General features: G+C 42.2%; 2 protein-coding genes and 1 long non-coding RNA gene across 6 annotated transcripts; 2 read left to right on the top strand and 1 right to left on the bottom strand.

Moving 5' to 3' along the window:
• The first annotated feature begins 4,390 nt into the window (after positions 1-4,390).
• LOC131104034 (uncharacterized) lies at positions 4,391-11,185 on the top strand. 2 transcript variants are annotated; one of them, XM_058050734.2, is made up of 4 exons: positions 4,391-4,620; positions 8,551-8,820; positions 9,024-9,302; positions 9,470-11,185. In XM_058050734.2, exons 1-4 carry the CDS (start codon positions 4,536-4,538, stop codon positions 10,600-10,602), a joined length of 1,767 nt encoding a protein of 588 aa, XP_057906717.2. In that variant the 5' UTR covers positions 4,391-4,535; the 3' UTR covers positions 10,603-11,185. The 2 variants fall into 2 exon arrangements, with proteins under 2 accessions (XP_057906717.2, XP_057906718.2); XM_058050735.2 differs by having other exon boundaries at positions 4,407-4,620; positions 7,303-8,820.
• LOC144901775 (uncharacterized) lies at positions 4,711-12,761 on the bottom strand. The gene is made up of 2 exons (XR_013629864.1): positions 12,541-12,761; positions 4,711-12,440 (listed from the first exon to the last, which is right to left on the bottom strand). It is a non-coding gene; the product is annotated as an uncharacterized LOC144901775 (long non-coding RNA).
• Positions 12,762-13,646: 885 nt separating this feature from the next.
• LOC131104035 (major histocompatibility complex class I-related protein 1-like) lies at positions 13,647-16,282 on the top strand. Of its 3 annotated transcripts, none has more exons than XM_078796738.1 (7): positions 13,648-13,814; positions 14,406-14,672; positions 14,858-15,136; positions 15,200-15,508; positions 15,611-15,777; positions 15,972-15,989; positions 16,064-16,282. In XM_078796738.1, exons 1-7 carry the CDS (start codon positions 13,760-13,762, stop codon positions 16,097-16,099), a joined length of 1,131 nt encoding a protein of 376 aa, XP_078652864.1. In that variant the 5' UTR covers positions 13,648-13,759; the 3' UTR covers positions 16,100-16,282. The 3 variants fall into 3 exon arrangements, 2 of the variants coding, with proteins under 2 accessions (XP_078652864.1, XP_057906721.2); XM_058050738.2 differs by having other exon boundaries at positions 13,656-13,814; positions 15,667-15,777; positions 16,064-16,281; XR_013629863.1 differs by having other exon boundaries at positions 13,647-13,814; positions 15,611-15,989.

Genomic DNA, 16,282 nt, shown 5'->3' with positions numbered 1-16,282 from the left:
CTGTGCTCACCACTTCCTTCTCTAGATGGGAATGCAAAAAGTGTATCTTCCGTGACATATTGCTGCCAAGGGCTTTGTAGGACTTCAGCTGGTTGTAATTATCTGCCTTGTAGTTTCCAACAAACCCTGATGCAAAAGTCCGGTTCTGCTACCGTGGATGTACATGCATGCATTTTGTCCAGAGATTTATTTGGCATATTTGTTTCTTTCTTTCGTCTTTTCCTAATCACGAAATCCCCACTTTGGATCTTTTGATCCGTATACTGATTTTGGCTTGAGCACTTTTTATTCCGGATGCCCATCCTGATGCTTACCAGTGGAGATTCGAACCCGGGGGCGTTTGCGCCGAAGTCCTGAGCACTAACCACTACATTTCCTATTTTCAACCAAGGCTGTGTTTTGGAAACGATCTGCACTTCTGACTTTTTCTTTCCAAGACAAAACCAAGACAAATGTCCCTACTTTTGGTCTGGAAGGATTTGGCTTGTAGACCAGTGATGTATAAACCTGTCCTGTCATTTATCTTTCTCTTCATTAAATACAGTAAAAATGGGCATATTTCAGATAGTTGCAAATGGTGACTAATTACTGACAAAACAGATTAATCTGGGTAAAAGTTTAGCCCTTTGACAGCACTAATTACAGCGGCTTGCCGTCATGTGCAATTCAACCCGGGTACCGTTGTCTGATCAGGCTATTTGTTTGTATTGCCCTGTGAGTAGACATAGACTTAGCAGCAGTAAATCTGGTGCAAAATGAAAGCCCACATACACACATCGACAGAGACCCTGGGAAAATAGTCCCTCCGAGGCCTTGCACATCCGTTTGAACAATTTCCAGATGGGGTATGTGTTTTGGGAAACTGTCCAGGGGAATCTAAGACAAGACTGATTGGCGCCATGATCTTCGGGAGGTGGCAGCATGTTGCTTGAGTCCAACTTATGCCATAGAAGCTTGTAGACACAGAGTAGTATGTTTCCTATTTTCACCCAAGACTGTAATTGGAAACTATAGCCACTTGTAGAGTGCTTTTCCACTCACTTAGCACATTTACCGACTGATGACGCAGCATCAGGACCAACCGGGGCTTCACTATCTTGCCCAGAGATAGTGTACTTCCACATGATCACAGGAGGATCAAACCCGCAAACTTGCAACGTTTTCATGCCGCCCCATCATCAATATTTATTTTCTTCCAGCAGAATACCAAATTGCTCTAGAAATCCAAAAGTCATTCAGTCGTTGGTGAGTATTGGTCATCAAACGTTGTCCTTTAGCACTTCTTAAATAAATGAAGCTATTATCTGCACCACTTCCTGCATCTGTCATGTGGTTCTGATGTCACCATTCCAGGCTCCTCACCTCAACGTGGACTGTGTGGAAACATCGTGCAATATGTACTGAAACTATTTCTAACCATAAAGGTAAGAAAGACATTCATCGCCAAGCCAAGACTTCAACTTTGAAAAGTTTGTTTTATTTTTTAACTTGACATGAAATTCATACCCAAATTCGACTGATCACAAATATATTGTATTCTGAGACCGCCGCTATTATCTGTGCTCTGAGCAGGTAACTTAAACTAAATCCCCAAAATGCCCATTTAGTCCCCTGTTTATTTACGTCAAATAGATGAAAGATACTGCTACAAGAAAGATTCTGTCGTCTAGAGCTTTTTTTTCTTGAACGGACCTGAGCTGCTGAAGACAAAGGCCAAAACCTTTGCTAAGCTAATGGTGGACCTCAAAAGCTCCCCAAGGACTGATCATGGTTATGCAGTGAATGTTTCTATGGAGTCAACCAAAAGGAAGACCCCTCCTACACCCACCAAAGTGTCGACACCGCTAAACAAGGATGAAGGAAACAGCAACGCCGTCATGGAGAGCTATCAACAAGCTAGCCAATAAATTGGATCATTTCAGTGTCAGAGTCAATAAGTCATTTACATCCCCTTATCCGTAATCTCAGGTATGATAATATTACGTAAAATACAATTCTCTTCTGAATGTCCTCATCTAAATGGGCAGTTCCTTTCTTAATCTGTTTGGATACAATTTTCAATGACTGTTTTGGAGGTCTGCACTTTTTTTTTTACCTTAATTGGAGGGATTTAGTGTTTCTAACCTTTTGTATTACAATCCTTATCGGTCTACTTTAAGTACAGTCCATTCACTCAATATTCGATTTACAGTAAACCTCGGATATATCGGATTCAATTGTTCCCACTGGTTTTGTCCGATATAAGCAAAATCCGTTATATGCGTATACTGGAAAATGTCTGCCACATTCATTACACGGACGCGCAATGCCATGGGGGAATGTACATGACATGTACATGAGCATGTACAACGAAATAAAAAAAAAATCTCAAATCTGTAGAAATGCCTTCTTGTTGCTATTAGGGAGGTTTAGAAACCAAACGATAAACGTAAACGCAAACGATGACGTCACAGGCTATTGCCAAGTCGGCAAGTTCTCATACATTTCAATAGCATGTTGAGGCAGATCCAACATTTTGCTCTAATCATTTTTTGTCATGGCACAAACAAATGGGATGGCGTAGTTTTATTGTTTAAGAACTCTCAGAACGAGGTGGAAACCCTCCAAATTCCAATGTCATCATATTAATGTGTTTTTTCATAACCTCTGTTTAGAGCTTCACCTAACAGATCCTTGGAGGTTACCAATCCTTCTCTTGGTTCAAACCAGATGGCTCAGCTAGATCTCCAATCGATTTCTGGCTTGTCTCAAGTAATATTTAGCAAAATATGGTTGCCGGCTGAGGTCTCCGCTGCACCTTGAACTGATCACGCCTTAATACAGATCAATGTCACATATTAATTGGAAAAAACAAAAAACTTACATTACTGGATATGTAAGTCAAGCCTTACGAACAGTTCTGTACTGAAATCCTTGAACAACTAAAAACTATTTCTACTGATGAAAACATAGATTAAATGATAGAACTACTGTAAGTCAACTGCTCAAAAGTCATAATACCTCTATTGTTGATAATATTGAATAAGTGCATCACCGACCAAACGCCTTTTTCATACCATTTTTGGATAAAGACAGATGTATTTCAAATTTTGATGTAACGGCAATTCCATTTGGGAATGTTGTGTGGGCTATGGTCATGTTTAGAAATGAGCTTCCAATGTAGTAGAACTTGTTGGGGGAAAGAGGAAGATTTTATGGCTCATTTTTAATGTCAAAGTCACATCTTAGCAAAAGGTTGATGCCCCCCAAGTCTGAGAATATTTGACTTGGGATATGGAACCATATGTTATTGTGATGTTTTAACAATGACCTAAGCCAATTTATTTTGGGGGTGCCATTAAGGCTGATATAATGGCTAATATACTGTGTCTTTTGTTTCCATATGAAATCCAAATTGAGCCTGTTAATACATTTGGTTGCTGATTTAGGAATTTCTAATGTATATGCAGGATAAATAACTCTAGAAACACATTCCATCTTGGTGAGGAATATTCTTCCCAACATGTGTCTGCTTCTTTAAATGACATTTGCATTTTGCAATGTCTCCCAAATGTAAAAGTTTTCTAATTCAGTTCTATTTGTAGTTATACTAACTAAAATTAGGGAATTATTTACTAATTTTCACTTTCCTTGTAGGTTCAATCCCAACCTTAATCTCACAACAATTTTCACTGTCTCAAAAGGAAAAAATCAGAAGTAAGATATAAAACCCCCAATTTCCCCTAAAGCCAAACACGTCCATTACAAAACTCTCATTGGTTTTTACCCATCAAAAAATTTTCTTAGACGTCGTTTCAGCATTGGTGATAATGGTTGCTCTTTTTGTCATCGGGACATGGAGACCACTGAACACTTGTTTTAGTTTTAATTTTTTTGAAGTTTGGATAGTAAAGCTTTATGGGGGGGGGGGGGGGGGGACTCCCCGACATTGCAGACTTATGGTTAAAAAGTTAAAGAGATTTTTTTTGGCACATGAAGGAAAAGGAAAAAAACATGAAAATGTACTGAATGTGATCATTATTCTGCAATTTTTTTTTAATTAATAAATGCCAGTTTTTAAGAATCACTCCTTCCCCACCGTTCATAAAAAAACAAGCTGTGGAACTATCAGACACAATTAGTGTTTTGAACCTAATGGGAACCCCTGGTTAAGTTCTTGTTTGTATTTTTACTCCCCTTATTTGTATTTTGCTACTTTAATTGCCTTTTATTTATCGTCTGCCGTTACTTTTGTCCTTTTTGCCTGTTTTGTCTTTATTCTGGAATTTGCTTGAAATTGTTGCCACTTTTGTATGTATATACTCTTTGTATGTTCATTGTTTGTGTTCTGTTCCCCTAAAATAAATAAATACCGCATCACTTCCTGAATCAGTCACGTGGTTCTGACGTCACCATACAGACCCCGCCCCTCGAGGAAGCAAGCCTGCGCGGAAACCGCATCTCCATTACTCTTTTTTTCACAGTTTTCTTCGGAGCTGCGGCACATCTGGCGACATCACTACTTGAGGAACATTTCTGGACTGTTTGCAAGAACAATGGCGTCGGGCGAGGAAGAACCTTCGCGGTCAAGAAAAGGGTATGAGGCACGACAACAGGATTCTACTGTGCTCCACATTCAAGGTATATTTACATGTTCCATTTCAGCTGACTTTGCAGCCATCGAATGGGAGATTGCTAACACGATGTTACACACATGAAGATGACAGTTCCTCAAGGTGTTCCATGAATGTTTATTTCGTGCTGAAACATCAAATAAGCACCGGCGTCTGAATGAATGGCATTTTGATTGCATCATTTGTGTAGACATACAGCTACATCTGCCATACACTTTGCAATTATGGAACATTTGACAATATAAACACCTTTTTAAGAATAGCTGAATATCACTGGAATAAGAACGGGTCGTATTCACAATGGCGCCGTGAGCGGCTCACAGTAGCCGTTTATGCTAACGCCAGTATTAGTATTAGCCAATATAATTAGCCAATATTCCACACAGATGACGGCAATGGAATGCAGCGCCATTGCTAACAGGCAAACTAATATACAAATGCTGATAAGAACAGATGCACTTTTTGATACACAAACCCACCTGGAACATCACATAAGAAATACACAGTCAGCACCGGCGTCTGTACCACGGATTTCCCAGTTAACTTGGCCTTTCCATTCCTTTGACTACGGAGTGAAGTATGGCATTCAGCTGAAAGTCCGCCATGACACAGGGTAAACGAGGTGGGCGGGGCTAGGCGGACAATAAAATACGATGTATTTACTAGCTAGCAACAAGTACGAGTATAAAATAGTTATACGCTCTTGCTCCACAATTTACACAATCCAATATTTATTTCAGTAATGGCATTGTTAGTACATTTGATTGACAACAATCGAAATAATCGTCACTGACTTCTCAACTAGTCACCCAGACTAGAAAGAAATCAGCGTCGAGATATATGGTGTGGGAGTCCCATACAATATACACTTTAAATCCTGCCCAATATTCTGTTTATTTCCAGATCTACAACATAATCACACATACATGTCTTTGTTTTTGGGAACTTTTTGGATATTTTAGTTGATGAATTAAAGACTGAAAAGTGTACCGATGGCATGTTCTCAGTGCAAACTTTCTATGTTCTGCTCTCTGTCATGGCGGCCAAACCCACCATGGACATAATGCTGAAGCGGAACACTGAATGGTATTTTCATTGAATCATATGCGCTCTTCTACTACGGGAGAGTCAGCGCCCCAGTGCCCACTCTTGCCGCGGCTGCCACCCGTTGACGAAATGCAGTACTGCAACACTTGTACAGTATGTGGATGGGGGTTTCCTTTGCTGAGGATGAAGTACCCTTTAATATGAAAAAAATAATAGGATAACTTGATGGAAAAACAGTTATCGTACTTATTATATTATTATATTTTCCATGGTGCCACAAGTATGTAAGTACATTTTGACATGGATATCGCAACTGAATATTAATGCATAATTGAATTGGTCGGAGAGTAAAACATCTACATTAAATGAAATAAAAATCCACTAATATAGCAGTATTTAGTATATCCATCAGAAAGATTGCACATTTAGAAGATACTGAAGAACTGAGATGGATTAGAGTGCACACCCTTTTAGAAGTGGGGGTGTGGCTGTGTTCCCAACTGGAGTAAGCGCCGACCTGTTGCCAATTAAAGTGCCTCCGATCAACCCCAAATAAGGTCCAGCTGTTCTAGTAGGTTCTTCCTGACATTTTTGTAGCCACATCTTCCAGCACAAGCCATTGCCTGCAGAGAGCTTCCAAAGCATCAGAGGGATCTCGTTATTCAAAGATGTCAGTCCTATGGTACAACAGTGACATTACCAAGAACAGGATGTCCCTCCAAAAGTGATGAGACGAGAAGGAAGCCAGTCAGGGAGGCTGCCAAGAGGCCCACGGCAACACCGGAGGAGTTGTGGGAATGTCTGGCAACGACTGTCTGTGTTGTACACGTGACAGCAGCCTCCCATCTTCTTCATGCAGAATGTCGGGGCCACCGGCCAGGGTGGCAAGACGGAAGGAAAGCTTCTCTTAAAAAGAAAAACATCCAACGCTGGCTTCATTTTGCAAAAAGACATCAGAAATCTCTCAAACGCATGTGGGAAAATGTGATGCGCTCCGGTGAAACCAAGTTTGAACTTTTTGGACATCACTCCAACGCTGCACATCAGCTGAATAACGCCATACTGTAGCTACAGTCAAGCATGGTGGCAGAGCATCACAAAAAGAAGAGGAACGGCAACGACCCCAAGCGCACTCCTCGATCAACAAAAGAATAGCTTTAGACGGAGGCTTTGGGATGGCCTAGCCAGAATCCAGATCCGAATCCCATCTAGCATCTGTGAGGTGATCTGAAGAGGGCGAATTCGCGGGTGAATTCTTGACGGTGGATCAACTTCTGGTGGAGGTGAATCGTCTCAGCGGGGGAAACCACCATAATCCTGTTCAAAGACTACCACAGCAAATTGTATGCTTCTGAGGGCCCCTCTAACCCTGAAGACATGCTAACATTCCTAGCTTCTCTTTAGCCTTTCCACTGGTCTACAAGTGCTCCCGGACCAAAAGTCCAAAAGACATTTGTCTTGGTGTGGGTGGCTAAGAAAGAAAACATTGGGTGAAAATGGGAAATGTATGCCAAATAAGGCACCCATGCTAGTTTATCCGAAGGTAGTGTGTGTTCTATCGGAAAGCCTGTCTGCACATTCCAATACATTCATTTTCATATGTCTGGAGTTTTGACATCTAATGTTTTCTTTTTATTTGCAGAAATCTCTCTCGCAAGTGGACAAAATGCGTGCATGTAGAGAAATTTCATCAACAGGAGCAAAAATGTACTTTTGTTGGAAACAACAAGGCAGATTATGATTTCATTATAAGCAGCTGGTGGCAAACCTCCTGGAGTCCTACAAAGCCTTTGGCTGCAATACAGGCAACGATTCTACCAGGATATCAGTGATGGAGAAAAGATGTCAGGGAAAGTGGACTCTGTGGAATGCTTGCTGACTACAGTTGGAATGTGCTCAGGGATCACCGTGCTGCTGCGTAGAAGAGACCAGCCAAAGATACTGAATAGAGGGAACTTTGTTGTTTTAAAGGGGAAGTGCACTTTTTTATTATTTTGCCCATCATTCCCAATCTTTATGTGAAACATGAACACATATTTCTCTCCCTTATTATAACACGAGAAAATGAGTTAATTTCAGCTAGATAACAATGCTGTCATTGGGATACATCTATTTCGACTATAAAGCCCTGTAAAAAAAACACGCTAAAAACGTTGCATGGTTTGATATCCATGCTGTGATCATGCAGTAACACGTACACTGATGTAATAGTTGCAGTATCTCGCCCTATTTTCTTGATTTAAAACACCAACCAAACTTCTTTGCTCATAAAAGAAACTTGCCTGTTAGCACAGGGCTAGTTCCTTGTTGCGCTGACATGCAATGAAGCATTACCGGCACTGACTAGTGGCTGGTGGGGGAAACTACATATCAACATGTGCGTCTTTGAAGGCGTCTCCTGAATGCCCGATGTTTGTATTTGACATCATTCAGCCATTTTTACACTTGAAAATGCTCAAGTCATTTACGGATACGTTTTTTTCAACCCGGCCACTCACCTTTACGTTTTTTGCACAAGACACACAAAGAGGTGATGCAACTCCATGATACAAACCAGCACATCTGATGCACTTTTAAGCTGGAAAAACATCCACAAGGTGGCGGAGGTGCCACCAGGAAGTGGAAAGGGTCCGGGGAGAGATTACATCTAAAGATAGTACTTGGGGGCCACCATATGTTTCCAGGACCACCTACTGGCTCTGATTTGGGGATGGACCTGAAGACAAAGCCTGATCAAAACAATGATAACCCTGAAAAAGCCAATTGTACTTGAAAAGTGTCAAATGGTAGAAGATGCTTCGATAGTGTATGGTTGTCATGGGCGTGACCGTATGGATGATCTCACATTTAACCACAGTTTTTAATACAAGCTATCCTTTGTGTCCTGCAGATGTCCAGCAGTTCTTTGCTCTTAAAGAAGAGCCTCCCCCTCAGCCTCAGTGGGGGAGCTCCAGACTGGAGCTACAGCCCCCCCATGTTAAAAAGGAAGAGGACGAGCTCTGGATCACCCAGGAGGGAGAGCGTCCTCTCGAGCTGGAGGAGTCTGATCTCGCCAAGTTGCCGCTCATTGTTGTGTCTGTGAAGACTAAAGCCCATGACGACAAACCTGAAGACAGGGACGACTCCCAAAAACCTTTGAGCAGCAACACAGACCACCAAGGTGATATGAGGCCTCTTGCTGATGAGAAACAGTGGAAAAAAAGTGGCTTCGGATGTGTTGCTAGTCTCTTTTTGGCAAGAGAATGTGGAGCCGTTGGGTGACTTTGGTAATGCTAGGTTGGCAACACGTCCCCCTTGTCCGTACATCACGCCGGGTGTGCATGATGTCTTCACAGCGTATAATATTTGGCATGTCTCCTGCAGATGCCCAGCAGCCAGTCAGTCATCAAGAAGACCCTAAGCGGCAGTGGGGGGGCTCCACTTTGAAACAGGAGGAGCCACAGCCCCCCCATGTTAAAAAGGAAGACGAGGAACTGTGGATCAGTCAAGGGCCGGAGGAGGCTGATCTCGCCAAGTTAAAACTGATTGTTGTGTCAGTGAAGACTGAAGACCATGAAGACAAACCCTTCTTAGACCTTCATCCTGAGGCTGAAGACGGGGACGACACCCCAAAAGCCTTGAGCAGCAATACAGACCGTGAAGGTGATATGAGGACCCGCACTGTCAAATGTCATGACACATTTTTTTTGCTTGTCTCTTCTGGCAACATGGATCTCTCCTGCTACGTCTTCTTATCCTCTGGCAGGCCAGCTGTGCATGAGGTAGTCACAAGTGTATCCTATCTGACATTTGCGTTGTTTGTCCCGCAGACGTCCAGCAGCAGATTGGTTGTCAAGGAGAACCTCGGCCGCGGTGGGTGAGCTCCACTTGGAAACATGAGGAGCCACAGCCCCCCCACGTTAAAAAGGAAGAGGAGGAACCCTGGACCTCATCACCTCCAAACAGCAGCTCACCACAACACGTAACAGAAGCTGATGTAGACCACTGTGTAGGATCAAGAGCAGACCCCCTCCTAGCTCCACTATCGGATAGCGACAGCACAAGCTTGCGCTCTACTGGAGGTGAAGGCAGGGAAGACACCCAAGAACCACTGAGTAACCATACAGACTGTCAAGGTAACGTGCGGACTCCCACTGCCAGTGAACGCTCTGAATCCTCTCAAACAAAGAAGACAAGCAAAAAAAGTTTTACCTGCTCAGTTTGTGCTAAAAGTTTTTCTTTCAAGTGTGGACTTGCGATACACATGAGAAGGCACACGGGGGATAAACCTTTTGATTGCTCCGTTTGTGGTCGTGCATTTTCTCAGAAGTCTGTTTTAAAGAGTCACATGAGAGCACACACCGGAGTAAAACCTTTTGGTTGCTCAGTTTGTGGTGCCGCATTTTCTGAGAAGTACACTTTAAAGATTCACATGAGAACACACACAGGAGAAAAACCTTTCAGCTGCTCAGTTTGTGGCGCCTCATTTTCTCGGAAGTCCAATTTAAAGAGTCACATGAGAACACACACTGGAGTAAAACCTGTTAGTTGCTCAGTCTGTGGCAAAGGATTGAACACCAAGCATAATTTGGTCACACACATGAGAACACACACGGGAGAAAAACCCTTTAGTTGCTCAGTTTGTGGGAAAGGAGTCACCACCAAGCATAATTTGGTCATACACATGAGAACGCACACACAAGAGAAACCTTTTAGTTGCTCAGTTTGTGGTAAAGGCTTGTCTAGTCAGCAATGTTTGGTCTCACACATGAGAACACACACAGGAGAGACTCCTTTTAGTTGCTCAGTTTGTGGTGCCGCATTTTCTCTGAAGGCCACTTTAACGAGTCACATGACAATGCACACAGGAGAGAAACCTTTTAGTTGCTCGGTTTGTGACGCTGCATTTTCTCAGAAGTCCCATTTCAATTGTCACATGAGAACACACAAGAGAAAAACCTGATAGTTGCTCATTTGGATTGTTTAGCCAACACTATTTGGTAAGACAGTGGGAGCCCATTCATGAGCCCACATGGGAAAAACCTTACAGTTGCTCTGTTTGTCAATGACTTGGAAGCAAGTTTGGTAAGATACATGACAACACACACGGGGGAAAAAGGTTCATTGAAACAACCAATGTGATGAAACACCTGACAATACTTGACACATGAGAAAAACCTTTCAGTTGCTCTGTTTGCAGTAGACTTACTGTAGCCTCAAAGAGACACACATTATACAGAGAGGGTAAAAACCTTTGGCTGCTCAGTGTGCGGTAAACATGATCTGAAAGGTCACATGAGGACCCAGAGGTGAAAATGCTGCTCTAAAAGGTTGATTCCCCGGGTATACTTTTGTTATCACAATGATACACAATTAAGTTGTAAGTTGATGTCACTAATTGTTAATTGCGTAACCATATATACTGTATTTTTCACAGGATATTGTGTGTGGAAAGTTCTATTTCCTGGGTAGTCTTTGTCTACTACCTTTTTGTAACCGTTTGGCAGAATAAAGATTGGTGAAACATTCCTATTTCGTGTGTTCAGTAGTGTCAGTTTGCTATTGAATAATTGACTGTGTATTGCTGTAGCATCTTCATGGACCTCTCCAGGCCTCCACTTCGAAGAAGGGTGCATATGTGTCCATATGAGTGAAGGCAGGGATGACACCCAAGAACCACTCAGTAACCAGACTGTCAAAGTAATATTTGGACTCCCGCTCCCAATAAACACTCTCAATCCTCTAAAATAAGAAGTCAAGCAAAAATGATTTCATCTGCCAGTTTGTTCTAGACGCTTTTCTTTTAAGAGTGGACTTGCAATACGCATGGGAAGGCATACAGGACAAACATTTCAATTTGTGGTTGTGCATTTTCTCAGAAGTCCAATGTAAAGAGTCACATGAGAACGCACATAGGAGTAAAACCTGTTAGTTGCTCAGTCTGTGGCAAAGCATTTGGTAACACGCATGAGAACACACATAGGGGAAAAACCTGTTAGTTGCTCAGTTTGTGGTAAAGGACGGACTTTCGAGCAACGTTTGGTCACACACACAAGAAAAACCTTTTAGTTGCTCAGTTTGTGGTGCCTCATTTTGTCAGAAGTCCAATTTAACTTGTCACATGAGAACACACACGAGAAAAAACTGTTAATTGCTCAGTTTGTGGTAAAGGATTGTCTAGCCAGTACTACAGTACTACTACACATTGCGTAACTATATACTGTATTTTTGTAAACTTTTTCAGTATGATAGGTTCTAGTACTTCCTGGGTAGTTTTTGTTGACGACCTTTTTGTCTTTTTAACTCTTTGACAAAATAAACATTTCAGAAACATTCCTATTTCATGTGTTCAGTGCCCAGACAGCATACTGTGGCCATTTTGATATTGTGGTATCATTCTCATAATACTTCTTAATAATTCATCATTTATTGTAAAAGTTTTTTTTTGTTTAAAACATATTTTTCTCATTTTATATCATCTTGTTCTGTTTTTTTCTGTTGTGTATTCTGCATTGTGACTTTTTAAGTACACTGGAACACTTTTTAAAGTAACTTCAAATCATTATTCATTTCTTTCATTCATATATGAACTTGATAAACTGGACCAGACACGTGAAGTGAATTTGCACAAAGTATCCGTATCGGATCGGTATCAACATAATCATAATCATAACAATAATGTAATCAACATAGACACAGCACAAACTTGACCTCACGTGATATCGCCAACTCGACCCTCCAGTCGAAAAAGCGCAGACCGAGATGTTCCTTTTATGCACCAAATGCGGCATGCCGTCAGGACTGTACAAACACAGAAAACGGTATTAAAATATTACATCAAAAAAAATCTCGTGGAGAACATAAAATACATTCACAACACAAATTATGAACTTGCACTGACCACATTGACTTGCTAGCACGCTACCGTTAGCGGCTAACAATAGCACGTCCATTTAGAAAGGCACCGTATTTATTCAACTTTAAGAATCCAAAAGGTTCTTACACTAATACTACATCATTGGCCACATAGACTAGACAGGAGTAAAATAGCGTCTTGTAAGAGTTACAAAGGCAACTTATGAAGGCGACTTCTTCCTCCTTGGCTGAGTGATGTATTAGTGTTCACCAATCATTCAAGGTCTTACTGAAACACACACTACTGGGCATTGGTTCCTCTTTGGAATCGATTTTTGGAATCGATCCACACCCGTTGACTGACGTCTAAAATGTCCTAATTTTGAAATCATGAATTTACATTGAGGGTAAGTCGGTCAAGTAAAACCAGATAACAATATGCACCAAGATGTTGCCATCGTGTTGTCACGTTAGCTCTATTTTGTTTGCTCTAGAAAGCGAAAGTAAACAAGCAATGAAACATGACGCCTGTTTGTGGAAAAGAAGCTACTCTTCAATCAGCACGTTATAAGTTTGCCTGCAGGGGGAAGATATTTCACTACATTTATTCTGTATAGTATTTATTATTTGCGTACAATGACAAGGTACGCTGCTGCTGTTATTTTCCGTAGGTTACTGTAAATATGTACACAGTACATACATATGTACATATAGAGGATTTATCAGGCGAGATTCCACCAGGGTCATAATGGCCACCAACCATAACTTTTATGATAAAAAGTTATAGTACTATTATTATTTGTCCATTTATCCAAAATAGTTTCTTATAGAAAACGGGACGACTTTCACTGATTTTTAAAAACATTACTGAATATTTATCGAAAGACTCGGTCTGTATTTCACCAAAAATGTGTCTTCGATCATTTTCCTGACATTTGAGTAATTTGCCACCGAGTAACAGGAAGCAACAATAATTTTGGCTGCGAACCTAGCCAATGATTGGTCAAACCGACGTCACGTGATTTCACCGAAAGCCGCTCCACCATTTTCTTTATGTGGCCACAAGGGGCGCTAGAAGACTTCGGCTTTGCTCGTTACCAGTTAATGAGTGACGTCACCTTCAAGCTAAATTCTTGAGTTCAATTGTAGAACAAGCAAGGTGTGTTTCCTCATTGACTGTCATGTCGTGCTTGCTAGTCAAGCTAGTGCTCGTCACTTTCTCTTTCTACAAACATCGTTTTATTCTACACTTGTGACAGCTGATCATGAACTTGTTTTTATTCTTTCTTCTGGCTGTGGAAATTCACAGCGTGGCGCCTGGTAAGTCCACTTCCTTTACTCCAAAATACACTTTGTGCTGCCTGATCCCAAATATCCTTAAACCTTTCTGACGGGACCTCCTTATTTTTATGACTATTATTGACAGTCTTTGAGCTAACACGAGTCACTTCATTGTTTTCATCTGCTTCTCACTTAAAGGGGACCCATGAGGAATCATTTTTGGCCCTTTGTATTGAGTTGAGGGCTCCTATAGAGCAACTACACACAATAACCTGCACCCAAAGCTTTCTAGATCTTCCAGAATCTGCACCTGTTCCAGCTGTATTTCCTTGGATTTCCAAAATGCTCTGTTTTCATTCATTCCACCCAGGGGCACACCCACTCCACTGTGATTGGTCACACTCCCATGTGGCCTACGACTGAACCCATGGGCTAATTTAGTTGGTATAGGATTGATAATAAATGAATACAGCCTTCGGAGAGCTACTTGAACTGCTGGCTGGAGACCCCTGACTTACCGTGTATGGACTCACAGGGGGAATTGATAAAAAATGGGAAAAAAGAATTGACATTAGTATTAATTGTACAATATTGTTGACCACAATTCTCATCTGTTTTTTTGTCTTTCAGTGATGCACATCCTGGAGAATATCTACATGGTGTCCTCTGAAGTTACAAACATTCCAGATTATGCCAACAGTGGTTACGTTGATGAAGTTGAGATGTACTGCTACAGCAGCAACAGCAGGAGAAGAGAACCCAAACAGGACTGGATCGAGAACATCATAGCAGATGAGCCACATTACTGGCAGAGAATGACAGAGAGGGACGGGGTTCTTCCGCAGTTCTACAGAAATTATCTGGAAACTGCAAAGAGGAGCTTCAACCAAACTGGAGGTTTGTTGATGTTGACTGTTCCACTAATAACATATATTTCATGTACTCATACACTTTTGTAGTAAACACACACATTACTGCACTGACACCTTGTCTCTATCCATCCCATAATGACAAAGACAACTGCGTGTGTCTGACGGTGATGAGGTTTCACTCTGCTTTCCAACACTTTGTCCTTCTCTCAGGTGTTCACGTTCTCCAGGTGACGCTTGGCTGTGAATGGGATGAAGATACTGACGAGAGTGAAGGTTGGTTTCAGGCCGGGTACGATGGAGAAGACATCCTATCATTGGACATGAAGACTTGGACATGGACTGCAGCAAAACCACAAGCTGTCCCCACCAAAGACATGTTGGACCAAAACAAAGCTCAACTCGACTATGCAAAGTATTTCTTCACTGAGGAGTGTCCGCATAACTTGAAGAGATTTGTGAACTACGGCAGGAAGGTTCTAATGAGAAGAGGTAGAACCACATAATGTACTTTTACGTTGTCCTCCATCCACACATGGCGCTCTTCCTGTGCAGAGCTTCCAGAGGTGTTTCTCCTCCAGAAGACGCCGTCCTCGCCGGTCAGCTGCTTGGCAACAGGTTTCTACCCCAACAGAGCGCTCTTGTTTTGGAGGAAAGACGGCCAGGAGATCCACCAGGATGTGGAGCACGGAGAGCTCCTCCCCAACCACGACGGAACCTTCCAGATGACCGTGGACCTGGAAGTGGATGTGACGGCCGACGTGGAGGGCAAGTACGAATGTGTGTTTCAGCTGTCTGGCGTCAAGGAGGACATGGTCACCAAGCTGGAGAGAAGAAGCATCCTGAGCAACGCAAGCCGTGAAGGTGAGAAAGACACATTTAGTTGGTGTGTCCTCCAAACGTCTCCTACCCCAACGTTCACCATGATTGATCCATGTCACAATAACAATGCTTGACCTTTGATAGGATGCATGCTAAGTAGCCATGAAGTTTTCCTCTTTGGGCTTCTTGCCGCTCTACAGACAAATGGAGCATCACCGTTGTGGCGGTCCTCGTTGTGGCCGTCCTCGTTGTGGTGTTCCTCGTTGTGGCGGTCATTGTCATCATTGTCAAGCGTCTCAAGAACAGACAAGGTGAGGGACACAAATGTTGTCTGTCTTCTTCTGGGAGTTGATGCTTTCATCCAGGCTGCAAAGGTGCAAAGATGTTTGACTTGACTTTGAGGAGCTTCCACTCAAAGATCCACAGAGACAGAGCACACACTCTCACACACAAACACGCACCGTGAGGACAAAGTGCACGTCACCGTCTTTCTTTTTCATTTCAGTCAACTACGATCCAGCTGGTAAGTCAAACATCTTCTTCTTCTTCTGTGAACATGAGGAAGCAGCTCATGCTGCGTTTGTGTGTGTCCGACAGCTCGTGACGGTGGCATCGAGCTCTGAGAGAGGCTGAAGGCTGAGTTAGCTCACATGGACTGTTTGCACCCCCAAATGTTCTTCTGACTTGTTTTTTTTTGTTCAGCAGAGGATCATCAAGACGTTCTTTGTTTGTGTGTAAACCAAGACATTGTCATCCCTCTTCTTGGCCCTTCAATAAATTGTTCCAGTATCATACAAATGATCACCATCTCGTAAT

The sequence above is a fragment of the Doryrhamphus excisus genome, linkage group LG15 (genome assembly GCF_037039965.1).
Source record: "Doryrhamphus excisus strain RoL-2023G ecotype Guam linkage group LG15, RoL_Dexc_Guam_v1.1, whole genome shotgun sequence".
In the NCBI taxonomy this organism is placed as follows: Eukaryota; Metazoa; Chordata; class Actinopteri; order Syngnathiformes; family Syngnathidae; genus Doryrhamphus; species Doryrhamphus excisus.
The sequence above is the reverse complement of the archived record's forward strand: the minus strand, read 5'-3'. Positions and strand labels throughout refer to the sequence as shown.